The 22,615-nt window shown below is 47.8% G+C and overlaps 1 protein-coding gene across 5 annotated transcripts in view; it reads left to right on the plus strand.

Moving 5' to 3' along the window:
• Positions 1-21,354, plus strand: part of ASMT (acetylserotonin O-methyltransferase) — a 36,143-nt gene extending 14,789 nt beyond the window's left edge. For 3 of the 5 annotated variants that reach the window (XM_036840827.1, XM_036840828.1, XM_036840831.1), the window contains one exon: positions 20,872-21,354. In XM_036840827.1, coding sequence (XP_036696722.1) covers positions 20,872-21,248 — 377 coding nt within the window. In that variant the 3' untranslated portion in view covers positions 21,249-21,354. Of the gene's footprint in view, positions 1-5,884; positions 7,893-20,871 lie in introns of those variants that run through there. The other 2 variants (XM_036840829.1, XM_036840830.1) reach the window with 2 other exon arrangements.
• Positions 21,355-22,615: the final 1,261 nt, after the last annotated feature.

Genomic DNA, 22,615 nt, shown 5'->3' on the forward strand with positions numbered 1-22,615 from the left:
TTTATCTCTGGGCTTTCTATCTTGTTCCATTGATCTATGTTTCTGTTTTTGTGCCAGTACCATATTGTCTTGTTTACTGTAGCTTTGTAGTATAGTCTGAAGTCAGGGAGTCTGATTCCTCCAGCTCCGTTTTTTTCCCTCAAGCTTGCTTTGGCTATTCGGGGTCTTTTGTGTCTCCATACAAATTTTAAGATGATTTGTTCTAGTTCCGTAAAAAATGCCATTGGTAATTTGATAGGGATTGCATTGAATCTATAGATTGCTTTGGGTAGTATAGTCATTTTCACAGTATTGAGCTTTCCATTCCAATAACATGGTATATCTCTCTATCTGTTGGTATCATCTTTAATTTCTTTCATCTGTGTCTTATAGTTTTCTGCATACAGGTCTTTTGTCTCCCTAGGTAGGTTTACTCCTAGGTATTTTATTCTTTTTGTTGCAGTGGTAAATGGGAGTGTTTCCTTAATTTCTCTTTCAGATTTTTCATCATTAGTGTATAGGAATGCAAGAGATTTCTGTGCATTAACTTTGTATCCTGCAACTTTACCAAATTCATTAATTAGCTCTAGCAGTTTTCTGGTGGCAGTTTTAGGATTCTCTATGTATAGTATCATGTCATCTGCAAACAGTGACAGTTTTACTTCTTCTTTTCCAATTTGTATTCCTTTTATTTCTTTTTCTTCTCTGATTGCTGTGGCTAGGACTTCCAGAACTATGTTGAATAATAGTGGTGAGAGTGGACATCCTTGTCTCGTTCCTGATCTTAGAGGAAATGCTTTCAGTTTTTCACTGTTGAGAATGATGTTTGCTGTGGGTTTGTCATATACGGCCTTTATTATGTTGAGGTAGGTTCCCTCTATGCCCACTTTCTGGAGAGTTTTTTATCATAAATGGGTGTTGAATTTTGTCAAAAGCTTTTTCTGCATCTATTGAGATGATCATATGGTTTTTATTCTTCAATTTGTTAATATGGTGTATCACATTGATTGATTTGCGTATATTGAAGAATCCTTGCATCCCTGGGATAAATCCCACTTGATCGTGGTGTATGATCCTTTTAATGTGTTGTTGGATTCTGTTTGCTAGTATTTTGTTGAGGATTTTTGCATCTATATTCATCAGTGATATTGGTCTGTAATTTTCTTTTTCTGTAGTGTCTTTGTCTGATTTTGGTATCAGGGTGATGGTGGCCTCATAGAATGAGTTTGGGAGTGTTCCTTCCTCTGCAATTTTTTGGAAGAGTTTGAGAAGGGTAGGTGTTAGCTCTTCTCTAAATGTTTGACAGAATTCACCTGTGAAGCCATCTGGTCCTGGACTTTTGTTTGTTGGGAGATTTTTAATCACAGTTTCAATTTCATTACTTGTGATTGGTCTGTTCATATTTTCTATTTCTTCCTGGTTCAGTCTTGGAAGGTTATACCTTTCTAAGAATTTGTCCATTTCTTCCAGGTTGTCCATTTTATTGGCATAGAGTTGCTTGTAGTAGTCTCTTAGGATGCTTTGTATTTCTGCGCTGTCTGTTGTAACTTCTCCTTTTTCATTTCTGATTTTATTGATTTTAGTCTTCTCTCTCTTTTTCTTGATGAGTCTGGCTAATGGCTTATAAGTTTTGTTTATCTTCTCAAAGAACCAGCTTTTAGTTTTATTGATCTTTGCTATTGTTTTCTTTGTTTCTATTTCATTTATTTCCGCTCTGATCTTTATGATTTCTTTCCTTCTGCTAACTTTGGGTTTTGTTTGTTCTTCTTTCTCTAGTTTCTTTTGGTGTAAGGTTAGATTGTTTACTTGAGATTTTTCTTGTTTCTTGAGGTAGGCTTGTATAGCTATAAACTTCCCTCTGAGAACTGCTTTTGCTGCATCCCATAGGTTTTGGGTCGTCGTGTTTTCATTGTCATTTGTCTCTAGGCATTTTTTGATTTCCTCTTTGATTTCTTCAGTGATCTCTTGGTTATTTAGTAATGTATTGTTTAGCCTCCATGTGTTTGTGTTTTTTACGTTTTTTTCCCTGTAATTCATTTCTAATCTCATAGTGTTGTGGTCAGAAAAGATGCTTGATACGATTTCAATTTTCTTAAATTTACTGAGGCTTGATTTGTGACCCAAGATGTGATCTATCCTGGAGAATGTTCCATGCGCACTTGAGAAGAACGTGTAATCTGCTGTTTTTGGATGGAATGTCCTATAAATATCAATTAAATCTATCTGGTCTATTGTGTCATTTAAAGCTTCTGTTTCCTTATTTATTTTCAGTTTGGATGATCTGTCCATTGGTGTAAGTGAGGTGTTAAAGTCTCCCACTATGATTGTGTTACTGTCAATTTCCTCTTTTATAGCTGTTAGCAGTTGCCTTATGTATTGGGGTGCTCCTATGTTGGGTGCATATATATTTATAATTGTTATATCTTCTTGGATTGATCCCTTGATCATTATGTAGTGTCCTTCCTTGTCTCTTGTAACGTTCTTTATTTTAAAGTCTATTTTATCTGATATGAGTATAGCTACTCCAGCTTTCTTTTGATTTCCATTTGCATGGAATATCTTTTTCCATCCCTTCACTTTCAGTCTGTATGTGTCCCTAGGTCTGAAGTGGGTCTCTTGTAGACAGCATATAAATGGGTCTTGTTTTTGTACCCATTCAGTGAGCCTGTTTCTTTTGGCTGGAGTATTTAATCCATTCACTTTTAAGGTAATTATCAATATGTATGTTCCTATTACCATTTTCTTAATTGTTATGGGTTTGTTTGTGTAGGTCCTTTTCTTCTCTTGTGTTTCCCACTTAGAGAAGTTCCTTTAGCGTTTGTTGTAGAGCTGATTTGGTGGTGCTGAATTCTCTTAGCTTTTGCTTGTCTGTAAAGCTTTTGCTTTCTCCATCAAATCTAAATGAGATCCTTGCCGGGTAGAGTAATCTTGGTTGTAGGTTCTTCCCTTTCATCACTTTAAGTATATCATGCCACTCTCTTCTGGCTTGTAGAGTTTCTGCTGAGAAATCAGCTGTTAACCTTATGGGAGTTCCCTTGTATGTTATTTGTCATTTTTCCCTTGCTGCTTTCAATAATTTTTCTTTGTCTTTAATTTTTGCCACTTTGATTACTATGTGTCTCGGTGTGTTTCTCCTTGGGTTTCTCCTGTATGGGACTCTCTGCGCTTCCTGGACTTAGGTGGCTATTTCCTTTCCCATGTTAGGCAAGTTTTCGACTATAATCTCTTCAAATATTTTCTCTGGTCCTTTCTCTCTCTCTTCTCCTTCTGGGACCCCTATAATGAGAATGTTGTTGCATTTAATGTTGTCCCAGAGGTCTCTTAGGTTGTCTTCATTTCTCTTCATTCTTTTTTCTTTAGTCTGTTCCGCAGCAGTGAATTCCACCATTCTGTCTTCCAGGTCACTTATCCGTTCTTCTGCCTCAGTTATTCTGCTCTTGATTCCTTCTAGTGGAGTTTTCATTTCAGTTATTGTATTGGTCATCTCTGTTTGTTTGTTCTTTAATTCTTCTAGGTCTTTGTTAATCATTTCTTGCATCTTCTCAATGTTTGCCTCCATTCTTATTCCAAGGTCCTGGATCATCTTCACTATCATTATTCTGAATTCTTTTTCTGGAAGGTTGCCTATCTCCACTTCATTTAGTTGTTTTTCTGGGGTTTTCTCTTGTTCCTTCATCTGGTACATAGCCCTCTGCCTTTTCATCTTGTCTGTCTTTCTGTAACTGTGGTTTTTGTTCCACAGGCTGCAGGATTATAGTTTTTCTTGCTTCTGCTGTCTGCCCTCTGGTGGTTGAGGCTGTCTAAGAGGCTTGATGGGAGGCTCTGGTGGTGGGTAGAGCTGACTGTTGCTGTGGCGGTCAGAGCTCCATAAAACTTTTCGGCAGGCGGATTCTTAACCACTGCGCCACCAGGGAAGTCCTTAATGTTGATTTCTAAAACCATTGTATTAAAATATATTGAATCTCAATGACCCAGTTTTGGGGCCCCTTAAATTTTGTGCGCACAGGCAGTGCCTCACCCTGATCTTAACCCTAATACCACCCCTGGGGAGTCTTCCTCTTACTTCTTGGAGATACACGATCAGTGTTACTTTGGTGCCTCATTTGGAAAATGGGTGAAGAAGCAGACTTTGGAGGTTGGGGGAATTAAGTGAAATACTACTTTATTATGTGCTGTTACCCCGTTGAGGTTGGGTGTCTGCGATTGGTCCCCAAGGGCAGCTGGTAGAAGGTGCAGGCATGTCGACCTTCATTCCTGGGTCTGCATTCTCTCCAGGCTGTAGGCAAACGGACGCCTGATCGAATTTGGCCCTTGGGCCGTAGTTTTCTAAGAAAAACCCCTGTCTTTCTTCATTGAGTGGAAGAAAATCCATTTGGAGGAAGCTCCTTCTCCGTGCCCTATCTCATGGGGGAATATTCTGGGGTCCATATTTCCTGGGATACTCAGCACAAGGAAGAGAGCCAGGGGATAGCCTCTGTGTCATCCAAGACATCCTCCCCAATTCCCGTGAATCTGCAGAGTCTGGACCACACAGGTCAGCTGAGGTAACCCTGTACGGCTCAGGGCTATCCAAGCGCTCTTCCCACATTGATACTTCTTGCAGGAAAAATGGTAGGAGAGTTGAGTGCTGGCCACCACCTACAGGTAAGAGTCTCTCTTCGGCATTTTTATTCAGTCAGGGAAACACATATGGACCTTGTTTGTCCAGTTTGACTCATCGGAATGGAGCTTCTGATGCATTGCCTGGGACCTCCTGAAATCCATGGCTTAAAGGATGCTGTCTGTTTACACGGGACCTTCGGAAATAAAATAAAAATAAAACCATTGTCCAGATCTGATGGAGGGAAAGGGGCCCCCAAACATCGTTCAGAATGGTCCTGTCTTCACTGAGATTTCTTTTTGTTCAGGGGCTACAGCTGGGAAGACCTGGGGAAAGCTCGGTCCCTACAGGTGGCCTTTCCCCGCTGGGTGTTGGTGTGGTCCAACGGGATTGAGATGCAGGCTGACCCCAGGGCACTCGCCCTGGGTCACAGGAGATTTCTTTAAAGACCGCCTTCCGGAGCCGGATCTGTGCATCCTGGCCAGGGCCCTGCATGACTGGACGGGTGAGAAGTGTTCACACCTGCTGGGGAGAACCTACCAAGCCTGCAAGGCAGGTAGGAGGTAGGGCTGCGTGTCGCTGTGCTGGCAACTCGGGGCGGGGTTGGCAGGCTCTCCTTGGGATGCCGGGGACTGAGTTCATGTCACAGGTAAGGGGCATCATCCAACCCAATGGCTCTCCTTCCGCATCAGTAATTAAAACCGACCAAAAAATGGCATGGATAACCATTCTGCAGCGTATCCCAATGAAAGATGGAGATAGCCGCTGTGTGCGAGGGGGACAGTATCCTGTGAGGTCACCATCCTGAGGGTCCATGAGGACGTGGGCACAGCCTCTGTGTGCGAGGGGGACAGTATCCTGTGAGGTCACCATCCTGAGGGTCCATGAGGATGTGGGCACAGCCTCTGTGTGCGAGGGGGACAGTATCCTGTGAGGTCACCATCCTGAGGGTCTGTGAGGACGTGGGCACAGCCTCTGTGTGCGAGGGGGACAGTATCCTGTGAGGTCACCATCCTGAGGGGCCATGAGGACGTGGGCACAGCCTCTGAGTGTGATATGTTCACAGTCCCAGCTGAGCGCTGAAGGTTTCCTTGCTTTCGGGACATCACCACGTCTCAGGCTTTCGAATTGCTTCTCCCTCTCCAGGATCGTCCATTTTCCCCAGAAACTGTGGTTCTGTTAGTGGGGAATCAGTTTTAGAGGCGGAGTTGCCATTGCTGGGAGGGCAGTGTTTCTAGACCCCTTCCGTGGAGACAGCTAGGAAATGGATTGAACATGCTGAATTATTCACATTTCCATCCATAGGGGCATTACCGGGCAGTTACTCAGTTTGTATAACTTTGTCCGTGTGTGGCGTCCTACACCTGGAGCCTTGTTCCTGAGATCATCAATACTACTTGCTTGCCTTGTCCTGCTGTGTGCATGACGTCATTCCAAAGGAGCAAAACCAAGGTTACTACAAACAAGGGAACTGGCAGGCGGTGCTGTGTCTTGTCTGCAGTTCTTCTGTTTAGAATATCCACGAATTGGTGCCTCCACGGTCACAGAAACTATGGTTGTCGCCCGGAGGTGATGTTGCCAATCGAATCACAGCCTTCTCATGGCCTTTGGTTTGCTTCCAGTGTTTAGGGATTGCCTTTGCTTTTTATGTGTTAATTCTTGGATGACTAACACATTTGCATGATTCAAAAACCAAATGCTGATGAAAGGTACATGCAGAGAAGTCCAGCTTGTAATCTGACCCCCTCACGCATATTTCTCCCCAGCTCTTGTAAGAGAGCTGATTTATGCTCTTTTTTAAAAAAAAAAATTACAAAAATAAATAAATAAAGCCGCCATGTCTCCTGGGTGAAGCCATGCCCGGGAGGGACCTGGCACCGGGGCCGCTGCCCACAGCATCCACAGTCACCCTGCCCCTCACCCCCCTTGTCTCTGAGATCCAAACGCAGCACCTGACGGTTTGCATATTTCTCTGGATGGCCAGAACTCTGCAAGGGAAGCCATCGATGATGCTGAAGCCAGGGGCAGCCCTTGGAAGCAGGAGGAGGAGCATGGCTTTGCAGGTCCGGAATTTCTACGCAGCAGGAAGCTGACCTCGGGCACATCACCTACCTTCTCTGCACCCTCACCCTTCAAATTTAACAGACGGGACTGGGTAATCTCTAAAGTTTGTCTTAAATGCCCTGTGATTCTTTGAATATGTCCAACCAATGCCTCTCAGCTGGGGTGATTTTGCCCCCCGCCCCCGGTTGGGGACACACCTGGCAGTGTCTGGAGTCGTCTTGGGCTGTCTCGCTGGACTGAAGGATGCTGCTGGCCGCTGGTGACTGGGTACCAGGGTTGTTGCTCAACACGCCACAGCGCACAGGGTACCCCACATCCGAGAGTGGCCCAGCAGCCCCCGATGCCCACAGTGCCGGGCTCGAGAGACTGAGTCTGGATGTGGTCACACTGCAGCTTCCCCGATCCTCGTGGCTGTCACGACAGGACTGGCTCTTAGGGGTGCGTTGATTTCTTAAAAGTCCTCCTGAGCCGAGGGCTCTGGGAGGGTCACGCTGTCTTCGTGGGGGTAGGAAGAGAAACAGGACCTTCTTCAGAAGATGATGGAAAGCCAGCTGCTGGTCCCAGACTGTGCTCCCCAGCGTTGGTCCAGCTCCGTGGCCTGGGGAGGGACCGGGTGGACTCAGCAGGAAGGACCCTCCAGGGCGCCAGGAATCACCTGCTCTGGCTTCTTCGCAAATGCCTCTCAGGACAGCCTGGAGCCTTGGAGGCAGACGTCCTCCTGTTGCCACGGCGACGCTGGACCACTTGGGGCAGGACCGGGATGCCTGTCTGCCAGCAGATGGCGCTGTTGGGCGGTTTAATGGACGTTGGCTCCACGGACCAGAGGAGGCTGGGGTGGCCCTAAACGGAGAAGACGCCCCCACTTTACGCCTTTGCCTCCGAAAATGTTAGGTTTCACGAAAACAAGTACCTTTTCATCATTTTCCCCCGTGAAGGGCGATTACAAAGTAAGAATAAAAGGCATCATTCTCCAGGTTCTAAGGGAGGGGACACTGCCCCCCGCCAGCACCCTGTCCCGCGGAGAGACACCCTGGGCCGGGTGGATATTAACGTACAGTAGGGCCGGCTGCATCTCTCGCAGCAGGGCCCTCGAGCCATTGCCAGAAACACCACCTCTTTCTGGAGGTTTTCTGCCCCAATGAAGAATTTGCGTGGTCAGCGGTGATATGGAGGGCCCCGGTCAGCTTGTCTAGAAGAAAAGCTGCTGAAACACACAGCATGGCATGAACCCTTTGGATTAAAAAAAAAACAACACAGTTCTTGTACAAGGTTGTCACAGAAAACGAATACCCCTTCTCTTTTGTTTCTCTGACGTATTAGCTTCCATGGGGGACGACGATGTATGCTGAACTGATGAACATTTCCCAAAGAACGTGTTTGCCGCTGCCTGGGTCATTGCAGTGCCTCCTGCATCCTCCAGACTTGGGGCCGCAAGTCTGCACAAAGTAGAACCCCTTTGTGCGCAGGGGCCGAACGCATCCATCCATGTAAGTTAACGGTTCCTTACAGCAGAAACTAACACAGCACTGGAAAGTAACTATACTCCAATAAAAAGTCATTTTAAAAATTTAAAAAAGGGACTTCCCTGGCGGTCCAGCGGTTTAGACTCCGGGCTCCCAATGCAGGGGGCTCGGGTTCGATCCCTGGTCAGGGAACTGGATCCCACACGCCGCGGTGACGATCCCGCCTGCCGCAAACTAAGACCCAGTGCGGCCACATAAATAAATAAATATTTTTTAAAAATTAAAACAAAAATTGGCCTTTCTGGCTTTTTTCACTCCTGCAGAACGACCGTGTCTATGGGAAAAACATTGAAGGGAAATACGGTATTGAAGGGAGACGGCAGTAGGCACACCCAAAACACTCCTCTTTTACAAAGCTTTCACGCCTAGGATCTCATGGGACCCCTGGGGCCGAGTGTGCAAAAATGGACTTGCCGGGCTTGTGCAAATGCATGCAGGGAGACGCTTGCGAAGGAGCAGAGACTGTCCTGTTTGGAACGATGCACCAGGGTGGGACTGTCACCCCCAACCCCTGGCCCGTGGAGACGCTGGTGATGAAACTGCGCCGGAGATGGCTTACGGGGTCCGCCAGATCCACTGGGGTTCATCTCTGGGCTGCCCTGTGCCCATGTGATTGACACCTACCTGGCTCTGTAACTGCCTGATTTCGGGGAGGGGGCGTCGGCCAGTGCGTGAGAAGGGGCTGCTGCCTAGCAGGGTTTTCCTGGGTTCTTCTCCCCAAACTGAGCAGCTCTTCCCCTTGGTCTTCGAGACCTGGGGGGGGGGGGGGGGCACCCCCCTCCCTTGGGGATTCCCCTTGGCTGAGCCCACGCTGTAGGAATGTCTCGTCTATGATCTCCAAGACGCTGACCCATGTAGGAAGGAAGCACGTAGCTTCTTCAGTGCCAGGCTGTACAAACGGATATTATTCAGACGTTATCAGAATTGCAAAGGGCCATCCTCAGCTAGACAATACGTTGGCACCGTTTATTTTAAATTTTCTAATGTGATTCCTTAACAAATGTAAATCCGTATAGCAGGTTTCTTTTAAAAAAATATTTATTTATTTATGTATTTATTTGGCTGCGCCGGGTCTTAGTTGCGGCACACGGGATCTTTAGTTGCGGCATGCAGGATCTAGTTCCCCGACCAGGGAAGGAACCCCGGGCTTCCTGCACTGGGAGTGCGGAGTCTTAACCACTGGACCGCCAGGGAAGTCCCTGTGCCATGTTTTAGATTCCACAGATAAGTGACATCATATGATATTTTTCTTTGTCTGACTGACTTCACCTAGTATGACAGTCTCTAGGTCCATCCACGTTGCTGCAAATGGCATGATTTTATTCTTGTTTATGGCTGAGTCATATTCCATTGTGTATATGTACCACATCTTCTTTATCTCTTCTTCTGTCGATGGGCATTTAGGTGGCTTCCATGTCCTGGCTATTGTAAATAGTGCAGCTATGAACATTATTTTACTTTTTAGAATAATAAGTGATCTTCATGATGCTTATAGATGGACATGGCTACAGAATGGTTAGCTTTGGAAAAGTAGAAATTGCTTTAAAAATTTGTCATTAATAGTAAAACCATCCTCCAGATAACCTGACCCGCCACCCAAGTCCTTAAGCTACCAGCAAATCAAAACCTAATTAGTATAGGAGACTTCAGTTGGGAAAATAGATTCTAAAATTAATCATAAACAGGTTCACATCTCTCAGGATGGCTACTATCAGAAAAGACCCCAGAAAATAACAAGTGTTGGTGAGGATGTAGAGAAACGTGAACACTTGTGCAATGCTGGTGAGAATGTAAAATGGTGTTGCTGCCTCAGAGAACAGAATGGAGGTTTCTCAAATAGTTAAACACCAAACTACCATAGAATGCAGCCTTTGAGTATTTACCCAAAAGAATTGAGAGCAGAAACTCAGAGAGGTATTTGCACACCCACGTTCACTGCAGCGTTATTCACAACGGCCAAAACATGGACTGTAAACGTCCATAAACGTAAATGTTCATGCATGGGTGATGGACACACAGAATGTGGTCCATCCACGCAGTGGAATATTACTCAGTCTTAAAAAAGGAGGGAAATTCTGACGCAGGCCACAACGTGGATGGACCTTGAGGACGTGAGGCTCAGTGACACAAGGCAGTCACAGAAGGACAAATCCTGTAGGCTTCCACTTATATGAGGTCCCTAGGGGAGTCAAATCCATAGAGACAGAGAGTAGGAGGGTGGGTGCCTGGGGCTGGGGAGTGGGTGTTTAATGGGGACAGTTTCAGTCTGGGCAGATGAAAGAGTTCTGGAGATGACGCCGGGGAAGGTTGTACAACGTGAATATACTCAAGACCACTGAGCTGTACACTTAACAATGGTCACTTTGATGTTGTGTCTTTTCTCCATCATGAAAACAAATCCCCTATAAAGGACTGTAGGCACATTCCCCTCAGTGCAGACGCGATGACCCAGGCTGGAGAAAGAAGCTGCTGGCTTTGGAGGACAGGCGGGTAACCTGTGCAGACAGAGACCGAGAACAGGGGACAGACAGTTCCACGCGCCCCCCCACCCCACCCCGGGAGCGGAAGCTGGGATTCCTGCTACCTGCCTTGGGAGAAGCAGCAGGAGCGTGGAAGGGTGGCATGGGGGTGGGTGACCCCGTCTGGCCCCTGGAGTTTCCCCTCCTTAGCAGGTGTGAGGTGGGCTCCAGGTGGGCGTACCTGCAGATGGGGGTGGGGAACGCACTCGTGGGGCAGAGCACGCCCAGTCTCCTCTCTCTGCAGCCAGAGCACAGGGGGAGACAAGTGCCTGTGAACCCCTGTCCCCCAGGGAGGCTGGCTCAGGGCCCCCAGGGGAGGGCACCTGGAGTGAAGAGGGGTCCTAGCAGTGGGGAAGGGGCTACAGACAAGGTAGCGGGGGTCGCTGAGCTGCCCTGAGAAGCTGAGCCCCTGCGAGACCTGAAAGCAGGTGACCCCACCCCACTAGGTGAGAGGAACCTGCACAGGTAGGGGTGGCGGGGGGCTGGGGGACACAGGTGCCCTGTCCCGGAAGCCGCGTCCCAGCTGGGAGCGAGCAGGTGTCCCGACGGACAGCAGGGGGCGCTCCTGCCCCATCATCCCGTCCACCTGCCCGGTCGACCCGTCGTCTCTAGAAAGTCGTCACGGAGGGAAGGCTTCGATGAGTGTCTGCAAACAGATGTTCCCTCGGTGAGGCCTGCCGTGCTGACAGCCTCCCCGGCCCCTTTAACAGGTCTGTGCTGAGACAGTACAACCCCGGTTAGCCAGGAGGATGCTTCCCTGTGTCCCCGCCCCTGTCTTTCCTTTCCTCTCCACTGAGCTGCTCACCTGAGATTTCCGGGCGTGACAATTTCCGGAGAATTCGTTCGGTGGCGTCGAGAATTGGGCCACAAAGCACAGCACGGGAGCGTCCGTAGAGGGAGGGACATGGGGTCGGCTCCCTGGCTCGTTTCAGCGAATGTGATGGAAATCTGTCACCTGTGCCTTGGCCTCGCTGCTGCTTCTACCCTGCAGCCCTCTCCCTGGGCTTGCGATGGTTAGATTTTCCATCACTGGATGTGTCATGTGAGGGCATCCGGACACCCTGGCCCGGTGGAATCCGCCTCGGGGACGCATCGCGACCCATAGCGTGGGCGGCGGGGGCCGGAAGGTGGTCCTCGTCATCCACAGAAGGCGGTTGGCCTGCGGGGGGGGCCCCCCTCCTTCCCCCCCACCCATGGGAAGAGACCCGAGCGGCTTTTCCAACGATGATGACCGTGCCACTTAAAGCACCTGGGCATCGCCGGGGAGGCGGCACAGTGGGAAACACACAGGTGCCCTGGGCTGGCCAGGTACCTCTCGGGAGGTAACCGCCCCGAGCATCTCGGCACCTTTGCGCCGGGGGTGGGGGTGGGGGTGGGGGAATGGGGGGGTGGGGGTGGGAATTGAATGTCAAGCTGGTGCAGTTCCCCAAGAAAGATGCCTGGTGGTGGCGCTCGGGGCGATCGCTCTGCCGGGGATTCTGGGTCGGAAGTGGCTTCCCATCTACTCGTGTCTGACTTATGACTTCTAGTAATTGTCCTGCTGTTTTATGTGGAGACCGAACCAGTGTGTGACTACATGTATTACTTCTGTAATTATACAGCATCTGTTTATACCTGGTTCTATGATATGTAATCCAAGGATGGCGCCTGTCCATAGATAGCTCCGGGTCTGTATTTATGACCCTGCGTGTGTGCCTACACCCGTGTGTGTCTGGGATGATAGGACTATGTCTGTGTCTTTAATCCCTGACCACATTGCTGTCTCTGTATAATCTGAAAGCTTATTCTGTGGTCTGTCTATAAGTATAGGCAACCTATGTGTTCTAAACACAATTTTTTTTTTACAACGTTACAATTTATTCAAATACTTGGCATCTCTGTGCATTTTTTCCCCCAACTACAGAGACACCTCATTTATTCCAGGTGGCCATGGAAAGAGGTATTCCACACGACTGAATTAAAGTCTGAATTAAACAAAAAATGTTTGAGTATAAATCTTCCTAAATTGAGTATGAATTTCCCCTACATTCTTCAATGGAGTTTGCCAATCCTCACTCAACTTTCTCTCTTTCATTCTTTTTCTTCTTCCTTCCTTCCTTCCTTCCTTCCCCTCTCTCCCTATTCTGTTTATTTCTCTCTTCTTGCTTTCTTGATTTTTTTTTGGTTTTTAATAACACAGGGTTCAAAACACCTGATATATTTCTTTATATTCTTTTCCATGATGGTTTATCACAGGATATTGAGTAGAGTGCCCTGTGCTCTACAGTAGGACCTTGTTGTTTATCCATCCTATATATAATTGTTTGCATCTGCTAATCCCAACTTCCCAATCCTTCCCTCCCCACCACACCCGCCTTGGCAACCATAAGTCTGTTCTCTATGTCTGGCTAAACACATAATGAGATGTGTAATCTCAGGAAGCAATTTTCCCCCTTGGGATTATAGAATTATTCTAATAATGATTAATAATATTTTTTAAAGTGCTAGTCTGTGCAGGGCACCATCCTTCATGCTTTCCATATTTTATTCATTATTTTCATTATCAACCTCCCCCCAAGGCAGGCATCCTTATCCTCACCTTACAGATGGGGAAACCGAGGCACAGACCGTCACTGACTTGCTGGAAGTGAGCTTCAGCCCTGAGCTTTGAGCCTGGGGGTGCTGGTGGTGGGGGTGGGGTCTGACGGTCATGGCATGACCGGAAGTCACCCGATTGCTACGTGGAAGAGGGATGATGTGTGGACTGTTTTAAGGGACATGTCACAGTTCTTTGTTTTTCCAAATCAAGCCAGCCTGGGCTCTGCGTCCCCATTTGAGCTTAGGTGGAAGGGGATAATGAAAATTCTGGAGCGGGGATAACGGGGTCCTGCGGCTAAGACAGACAACTCCAGCTTTTATTTAAAGTCTACGGCCCCCAAACCTAATGTCAAGTGTGTATGGAAAGGAGATAAAAGGCTGTGGACAGAGGGATTCAGCTTCTGGTTTCCATGGAGTTGGTCCAGCAACAGAGGGACGGCTTGTGAAGCGGTACTGTGTAACCCTGGGGAATATTTTGGCCCTTTGGATGGGAAGGCACTAGTAGAAATGTTTTGTTGAAAGCATGGTTTTCCAGGAAGGAAATAAACATCAGTGCTCCCCTGGAGAGACAATAAATGAGGGGCGGACACAAGGTCCACCCTCCCCCCGCTCCCAACCTCAGAAAATCAGGTCCTCCTGGCTCATTACCTGGGGGGAAGCTGAGTCCCCCGCTGCTTCTAGGTGGAATGGGCGAGGAGGGAGAGCCTAGGCAGCACATGGCCTTGGCGTAGACGGGAGGAAACGTTTCCGGCGGGGAAGTTGTCTGGCGTGGCTGAAGTTATGGATGAGAGGGGGCAGAGAGAGGAAAAAGAGCCTCAGACGGGACAGCTAACATAGCAACGGAGCCAGACATGTGGGAGCGAGGTGCAGGGCACGCCCACCCAGGCTGCCCGCTGCCTGGCCCACCTGGGGCCCCTGGGGACAGGACATGCGGAGATGTCAAGGCCAGTTCTTGTGTAATGTAGGCGTCAGATAAATTTCAGTTACTTAATGCAAGAAACTACAAAGCCGCTTTGAAAGTGCATGGTTTTTTTTTTATAATTTAAAACAAAAATTGAGGATTATCAATAAGAGTTAGGAAAAAGATAGTATGCTTAAAAATTGCACTTCTTGGTGATGACCACTAGTTATAATTGGTGTATTTCTTTGTTAGGCACCAAACATTTAAAAATAGACTGATCATGTCTGTTTACTATTGTATTAGGGTCTTTCCTCCACATTCTGAAACTTTCCTTAACCATGTGATTTTTGATGGCTGTGTAAGTACATTGAATTGCTTCTCTTTTGGTAGGACATTTAGGTCATTTCTGACTCTTTTCACTGTAAATAACCTATGGATGTCCTCACTCATTGAATCATTGATGAATTGATTGATTCATTCAGTAAACGGGTTCCAAGCCAGACCCCAGGCTGGGCCCCAGGAGGGGATGTGGAACCCTCAGGTGTGGTCCCTGGGGGTGATTCAGGGCTTAGACTGTTCATCCCACAGGCAGATGATAAATCATACAGAGTGTGCCGGTCCCAGAAAGCCACCGACAGTGACACTGGTTTGATCCATATGGGGTTGAGAAATAACTCTAAAATACTGATTTCCGACTCAGCTCTGAGGACCCAAGACTCATGTATGTGGACAAACTTCCACCCAGAAAGACTGTGCCAGTCAAGTCGGAGGGACCATTGCACCGAAGAGTCCGCGTTAGTCTTTATGACATGTGAAGTCTCATTTGCGTTTCTGCCATAACTAGCAGAGTTAACTTTTTACGGGATTATCGGCCCCAGGTATTTTTTCCCTCAGATGAATTCCCAGTTCCTCGACCTTGCCTTGGCTTCCGTCGGATGCGTTGGCCTCTTCTGCTTAATTTGTCCTGTGAAAAGAATCAACTCCCTTTCGGCTTTTATCACTTTTTATGCTTTTTGAAGTAAAAGGTGACAGGCCATTTGTATGACGATAAACGTGACACTGCTTATTCTAAGAACTTTGGGAAACCGGGAGGATTTGTAAAAATAATAGGATTTGGATCCCTTCCGCCCAGAGCACACCCCCGTGTGGCTTGTTCGTGCCGACGCTGGCTTTTGGGTTAAGTGCTGCTTCCCGAGCGGGGGTCCTCTCCCCATGCCAGCTGAGTAGGGCTGCCCGCCCGACCCCCATGCCCCCGCCCCCTCCTCTTTATCTGCATCATTTAGGCCCCGGGCTACATGCAGCCTTGCTGGACTTTTCCCTGTCGTGTACCGGGGACCAGGCTGCACCAAGAGGAAACCACAGGGACTTCCCTGGTGGCGCAGTGGTTAAGGATCCGCCTGCCAACGCAGGGGGCACGAGTTCGAGCCCTGGTCCAGGAAGATCCCACATGCCGCGGAGCAGCTAAGCCCGTGCGCCACAATTACTGAGCCTGCGCTCTAGAGCCCGCGAGCCACAACTACTGAGTCCGTGTGCCACAACTACTGAAGCCCGCGCACCTAGAGCCCGTGCTCCGCAACAAGAGAAACCCCCACTCGCTACAACTAGAGAAAGCCCGCGCGCAGCAGTGAAGACCCAACGCAGCCAAAAATAAATAAATAAATAAATAAATAAATTAATTAAAAAAGAAAAAGAAAGCGGAAACCACAGCCTTGGACCACCGGCCGCTGCTAGCAGTCACCTTTCCCCAGGTGCGTTTTCACGTGCAGAGACACCCCACCCCCATCCCGGCTGCCCACCTCCCGAGCAGGTGCTCCACACACAGCGCTCGGTACTCCGGAAACCATCCAAATCGTGCCCGGAGGAGACTGGCTGGACGTGACAGCCAGGTCCCGGGGCTGCCGGAGAGCAGAGTCTCCATTGACAAGAAACGAGGCTCTCACGGAAATAACACAAGTGGCTTCAAACAGCAAAAGTGAAGACAGTCCCTGTGGAAGACATCAGGATGTAGAGAAAGGAAGAAAGGATCAGAAAAGCCTCTGTTACCCTCCACGCAGGGCTAATTACTGTGTGTTTCTGAGGCACTTTACCTATTGATAAATACTTGAAGGAGGGTGGGTTTCAGCTGGAAAAATATGAGTCCTGGCCTGCGTGCAAAGCGTGATGACTTTGTGTTTGTACAAAAAGCCTGTTTGCCTGCTTTGCCCGTTTCCAATCAGTTTGTAATTTGCCACTTAAGTTTTTTTTAACCTTTTTAAAAAAATATTTATTTATTTATTTATGTTTGGCTGCGTTGGGTCTTCGTTGCTGCACGCAGGCTTTCTCTAGTTGTGGCGAGTGGGGGCTACTCTTCCTTGTGGTGCGCAGATTCTCATTGCGGTGGCTTCTCTTGTTGCAGAGCACGGGCTCTAGGCACACAGACTTCAGTAGTTGTGGCACGTGGACTCAGTAGTTGTGGCTCCCGGGCTCTAGAGCGCAGGCTCAGTAGCTGTGGCGCATGGGCTTAGTTGCTCCGCGGCATGGGGGATCTTCCCAGGCCAGGGCTCGAACCCGTGTCCCCTGCATTGGCAGATGGATTCTTAACCACTGCGCCACGAGGGAAGTCCCTAACTTATTTTAAAAAATTTTTTATTGCAGTACAGTTGATTTACAGTGCTGTGTTAGTTTCAGGTGTACAGCAAAGTGAATCAGTTATACATATACATGTATTCACTCTTTTTTTAGGTTCTTTTCCCATATAGGTCATTACAGAGCATTGAGTAGAGTTCCCTGTGCTATACAGTAGGTTCTTATTAGTTATCTGTGTTATATATAGTCATGTGTATATGTCAATACTAATCTCCCAACTTATCCCTCCCACTTAAGTTTTTTTGATTTTCCATTTTTAATTTGATGGCAAAGCAAATCATCCAATCTCTGTTCACCGTGTCCTACCTCTGTCCATTATGTTTAGAAAGGCCTTCCTTTATAAAAGTATAAATGTAGCTTCCAATCTCTTTTAGTACAGTATTTTATTTTTTACAGTTAAAAATGTGTGGGATTAACTGTGTGGGATTGATGGGGGGATGCATTCTAGGAATCTACCTCTTTGATTTATTGAAATGGGCCGTTCAAAAAAAAAGAAGGCAAAAGCAAAAAAAAAAAAACCCTGGCACGAAAGTGTAAGAAGCAGCAAGGTGAAGGAATCTCCAAATAATGATGCAGATTAAAAGCAGCCAGAACCCCAAAGAACACACGGTGTCGTTCCATTTCTAGGAAAATGTAAATGTCTGGAAATCCCATGCTTAGAAAGTTCTAAACGATGCAATCAATGCCATAGTGACGGGAAGCAGGTCAGTGGCTGCCTGGGGCTGGTGGGGGCAGGGTGGAGGAGGGAATTCGGGGAGCGATGCTCAGGGCATCTTCTTGCTTGGCCCTTTGTGGGTCATTCCCTGGGGGACGGCCACACGGGGTCCACGGAGGGCAGGTCCTGCGCTTTTCAAAGGCCCTGACATTTGCTGACCATGAAGGGACAGATGAAAGGGGAGGAGAAGGTCGTGTGTGTCTAACTGAGCAGGAGGCGGGGAGGCTCTTTTTGATCCCCTTGGGGGGCTCCGTTGACAACCTTGGATTCCCCACAGCCTGTATTTCCTGCCTCCTCAGCTCTGGCTTCTGTTGCCCGTGGCTCACGCCCCCCATGTTCGTTTTCAGCAACTTTAACGAGGCTTCCTGAGCAGGTGAGGCTGGACCAGGTGAGCCCTGGCTTCCCCGTGAGGCGTCGCAGACCAGCATCTCAGATGCCCCGGGAGGCGCCCTGCATCCTCGCTTCCTGCTTTGGATTAATACACGAATCCACGCTGCCCGCTTACCAGCGCACCTGCTCCCCTGAGCTTTCCATTCTGTTCCTCGCTTTCTTCCTGGCCTTTCCGTGTCCGAGTTGTAAACCGTCTTCCCCCTGAACTCAGCCATCCTCTTCCAATTTCACATTCCCACCCACCTCTGCGTTTTCCCGTTAAAAGTCTTTTCCTGACAAGCCGGGCATGTGCAGCCTTTCAGGTGCCAGATGTCGTTGGTACCAAGTCTGGGAAAGACTGAGAGCAAAGAATGTTTTGAAAATTCATGGTGGCAGGACTTCCTTAGAGCAGTTTTAACGGCTGACATCTGGGGCGGGATGACTCTGATGAGGGGCGTCCTGGACCCTGCGGGCTGTAGAGCAGCTTCCCTGGTCTCCACCCACCAGGTGCCAGGAGCTCCCCTCCCCCCAGTGTGACACCAAAGACGTCTCTGGACATTGTCATATGTCCCCTGGGGCAAAGTCATCCCTGGTTTAGAACCACAGCCATAGACAGATAAATAGATGGATGGATGGATGGATAGATAGATAGGTATATAGATAGGTAGTCTCTCAAGCTAGACAGGGTGTCTCAGCCTCAGCACTACTGACATTGGGGCTGGAGGACCCTCTGCTGTGGGGCGTCCTGTGCCCTGCGGGGTGTGGAGCAGCTTCCTTCGTCTCCACCCACCACAAGCCAGTAGGATCCTCCCCAAAATTGTGACAACCAAAAATGTCCCCAGACATTGTCAAGTGTCCTTCTGGGTGGCCAAGTCATCCCCAGTTATGAACCACTGAGATAGATAAGTAGGTAGGTAGATAGATAGATATGGATGGATAGATGGATGAATAGATAGATGGATAGATATATGGATAAATGGGTGGGGAGAGAGAGAGGTTATGGATGGATGGATAGATATATAGATACATAGACATGGATGGATGGATAGATAGATTATATATAGAGAGAGGATATGTGGGTAGATAAGACAGGATGGATGGATGGATGGATGGATGGATAGATACATGAGAGGATAGATAGATAGATAGATAGATAGATAGATAGATAGACAGATAGATAGATGATAGATAGATAGAGTCTCTCATGTTAGGTCAGGGTGTCTCAGCCTCAGCCCTACTGACATCTGGGGCTGGAGTACCCTCTGATGAGAGGCGTCCTGGGCCCTGTGGGGTGTGGAGCAGCTTCCCTGGTCTCCACCCGCCAGGTGCCAGGAGCTCCCCCTCCCCAGTGGTGAAAACCAAAAATGTCCGCAGACATTGCCAAGTGTCCCCTGGGGGCACAGTCACAGTGTTTGAGCGCTACTATATTCAGTTAAAATTCCCTGGCGACAGCATCTCACACGCGTGGTCACGACTCGTCGCTTGAGGACTTCAGTGCATCCCGTGCGACTCCACAGGGACAGGACCCTGGAAGCTTGCACCTCGTTCCCCCCAGGATCCACCCCACACAGCTTTCCCTTTGCTGATTTTGCTGTGTATCCGTTCATGGGACTAAACCATGACCATGAGTTCCACCTTGTAATGAGCCTGAGTCCTTCCAGACAGTTGTCTGTCAGTCCTGGGGGGTCTTGGGAACCTTGATGCAGTGTCCAAACCCATATCCAATCCCTGGTTTACAGAGGAGCCTGGATGGTCCAGACGACCTTCCCCAGGTGAGGGAGGCAATGATGGGGAGGAGGAGACCCCCTGCTTCTACCTGTGTTGGTTCATGAGCCCCCAGCGCACCTGAGTGCTTCCTGTTCTCCCGCATGCTTATTTCCAGAGCAGACACTTCTTGTCACACTGTTTCTTTTGTGACTGCGTATGTGCTCTTTCAGGTTTTTCCCCCACTGTTTTTAACCTTTGGAGTCTGCATATTTCATTTTCTTCTCCTTCGCTGTTTCTGTTTGAACGATCCCATCCAGGCTGCTATTTTTACCCCTGAATAAGCAAGGTTATTTATATACGGAGATGCTGAGGAAAAGGAAATCTATTACCTCCGACCTAGGTCTGGGAATTTATAAAAATAAGCAGAAAATGAGTGTCTCGCCGTACCTGCTTATACAGAGGTTTCGTGCAGTCACGAGCTTGTCACTTCCAGGAAGGTATAAATTCAGGGGCAGGTGTGTTTCTGAGATTAATTTCCATTCTGGGTCTTTGGAGGAAGGGTTGTCCATCTTGTGTGCTGGCTGTTTGGGTTGCTGTGGACAACCCAAATTCATTGATTATGTGGTTACAATATGGCAATACTAGCATGGCCTGGGTTCAGTGGGGGTCCCCCCAAATGTGCTCACATCCTTATCTCCAGAACCTGTGAATGTGACCGTGTTTGGAAACAGGGTCTCTGCACATGGGATGAATTGAAGGATCTCAAGATGACATCTTCCTGGATTATCCGGTTGGGGGTCACCAGGGGTAACTATCGTCTTCACCTCAATCTTGCCTACAAACCCGGGTTAGATTTCAGAAACATCCGAGGACAAACGAAGCGGAAGGAACAGGGATGGTTTGCATCAGATGTGCTTTATTTAGCGGGAAGAAAATCCTCCATTACCGTATGAATACCAGCCAGTCAAGATAGTCCCAATTCACCTGCAAACGCAACCCCTTGTTTATAGGAATTCTAAGGATTCTAAGGATTTCTGAGGAGTGAAGTAAATAGGAAGGGACCCCAGGAGCTGACCCTGTAGGTCTTTGTTTCCCTAGGCCGCATCTCTCCGAGGGAAAGGAGAATGATTTCTTTTGAATTCTGCACGTTGATATAGGGAAAGGAGAATGATTTCTTTTGAATTCTGCACGTTGATATAGTCAGGATGAGTCCCTGCGAGGAAAATGGGTTTGCATCAAAGTGCCCAGATGCAATGGCTTCTTTCCTTTTGATGGGGATTTATTACCGACAGGCGTTTGGAACAGGCCACACGGAGAGAGGAACGACAGAGGCTTCCTCAGCTTCCTGCCAGCTTGGGACGATGTCTGCATGGGGGGCTCGCAGATCCTGTCGAGACAGGAGGGTGTGAGCACGCTGACCTCGCCTTGCAAGCTGATGTTCCCAAGAAGAGCCGCAGAGCCACGAGCCTCTCCTGGCTGGCTCTGCAGAGAGACCTGGAGGGGCCACTCTGTTTCTCCCCCTCCACACGGGTATTGCTGCCGCTCACCAGCTGTGATGGTTAATTCTATGCGTCAACTTAGCTTTATAGCTCACAGGGGCCCAGACAGCTGGTCAAATGTGATTCTGGGTGTGTCTGGGAGGGTGTCTCTGGATGAGATGGGCATGTGAATCAGTGGACTGAGTGAAGCAGGTGGTCTTCCCCAGGGTGGGTGGGCCTCGTCTAATCAGTTGAAGGTCTGAATAGAACAAAAGTGGAGGGAGAATATATCATGGCTATCTATCTATATGTATCTATATCTATATGTATCTATCTATCCTCTCTATCTATCCTCTCTATCTATCCTCTCTATCTATCTATTATCTCCATCTATCATCTCTATCATCTATCATTTATCTATCTATCATCTATCCATCTGTTATCTACCTATCTTCTTTCCACCCACACATCCCATTGGTTCTGTTTCTCTGCAGAGCCCTACGGATACAGCTGGGGAAAGGACCTGGGAAAGAAGACAGGGGTGTGTGTGGATGGGGTGGGAATCAGGACGCAGGGCCCGTCCGACAGGAGTGGGGTGAGTGGTGGGGTTGCTGTCCTGGGCAGAGCTGGTTCCAGGATGAGGAGGGAAGGGCAGTTGGGGCCCTGGGAGGAGTGGGGTCGGTAGGAGGAAGGAGGGGAGACGGGGGTCAGGGGATGGGCAGGGGTCTGGGGGATTGGGAGACGTGAGGGGTCACAGGTCAGGGGCTGCCTGGGGGAGGAGAGAGGGGCCGTCCTTACTCGGAGGAGCAGCTGCACGGACCCCAGGGGCTGCGGCTCCCGGAGTCCACACTCCCTGCAACGTGGGCGCCAACCGCGGAACCTTCACCACCGCCGGGCTCACGTCCCAGGCATCGCGTGAGGGACCAGAAAGTGCCTGGGGAGACGCCACCTTTCTTCCCTAGTTTTTGAATCCTATCCCACGTCTTGCTGAAACCCCATAGAGTCTGTGAAAGAAACTTATGCATCGGGGTCTCAAATAACATTTTTGCTTCTCCATTGTGCATGATATGTTAACTACAAATTGTATAAGATCCATGAAAACATAAATGTAATGTATGATTTGTATATAAATTATATACATGTAAATATATAAAATAGAATATTCATTGTATTCTTATACTGCTATAGGTTGCACTCTATAATATATATTATACTGTATACAATGATATATATTATTACCTTATATATTGTACTGTATATGATTATACATATTATACTGTATATATTGTACAGCAATCATATTATATATTATTATATATTTATATTATATTAATTACATTAAAATTTATATATATAAATTACATGTAAATTTACTATATATTGTAACATAATTATAGACATGGAAATAATATAATTAATATTTTATTAATATAATTATAATATATACATATAATCTAGAGTATACATTTTATGTATAACGTATAATATACATTTAATACATTTTATATTATATAAGGAATAAAATTAAATATATAAGTTAAATATATAGCATGAATAT

Source organism: Balaenoptera musculus, chromosome X (assembly GCF_009873245.2).
Source record: "Balaenoptera musculus isolate JJ_BM4_2016_0621 chromosome X, mBalMus1.pri.v3, whole genome shotgun sequence".
Lineage (NCBI taxonomy): Eukaryota > Metazoa > Chordata > Mammalia > Artiodactyla > Balaenopteridae > Balaenoptera > Balaenoptera musculus.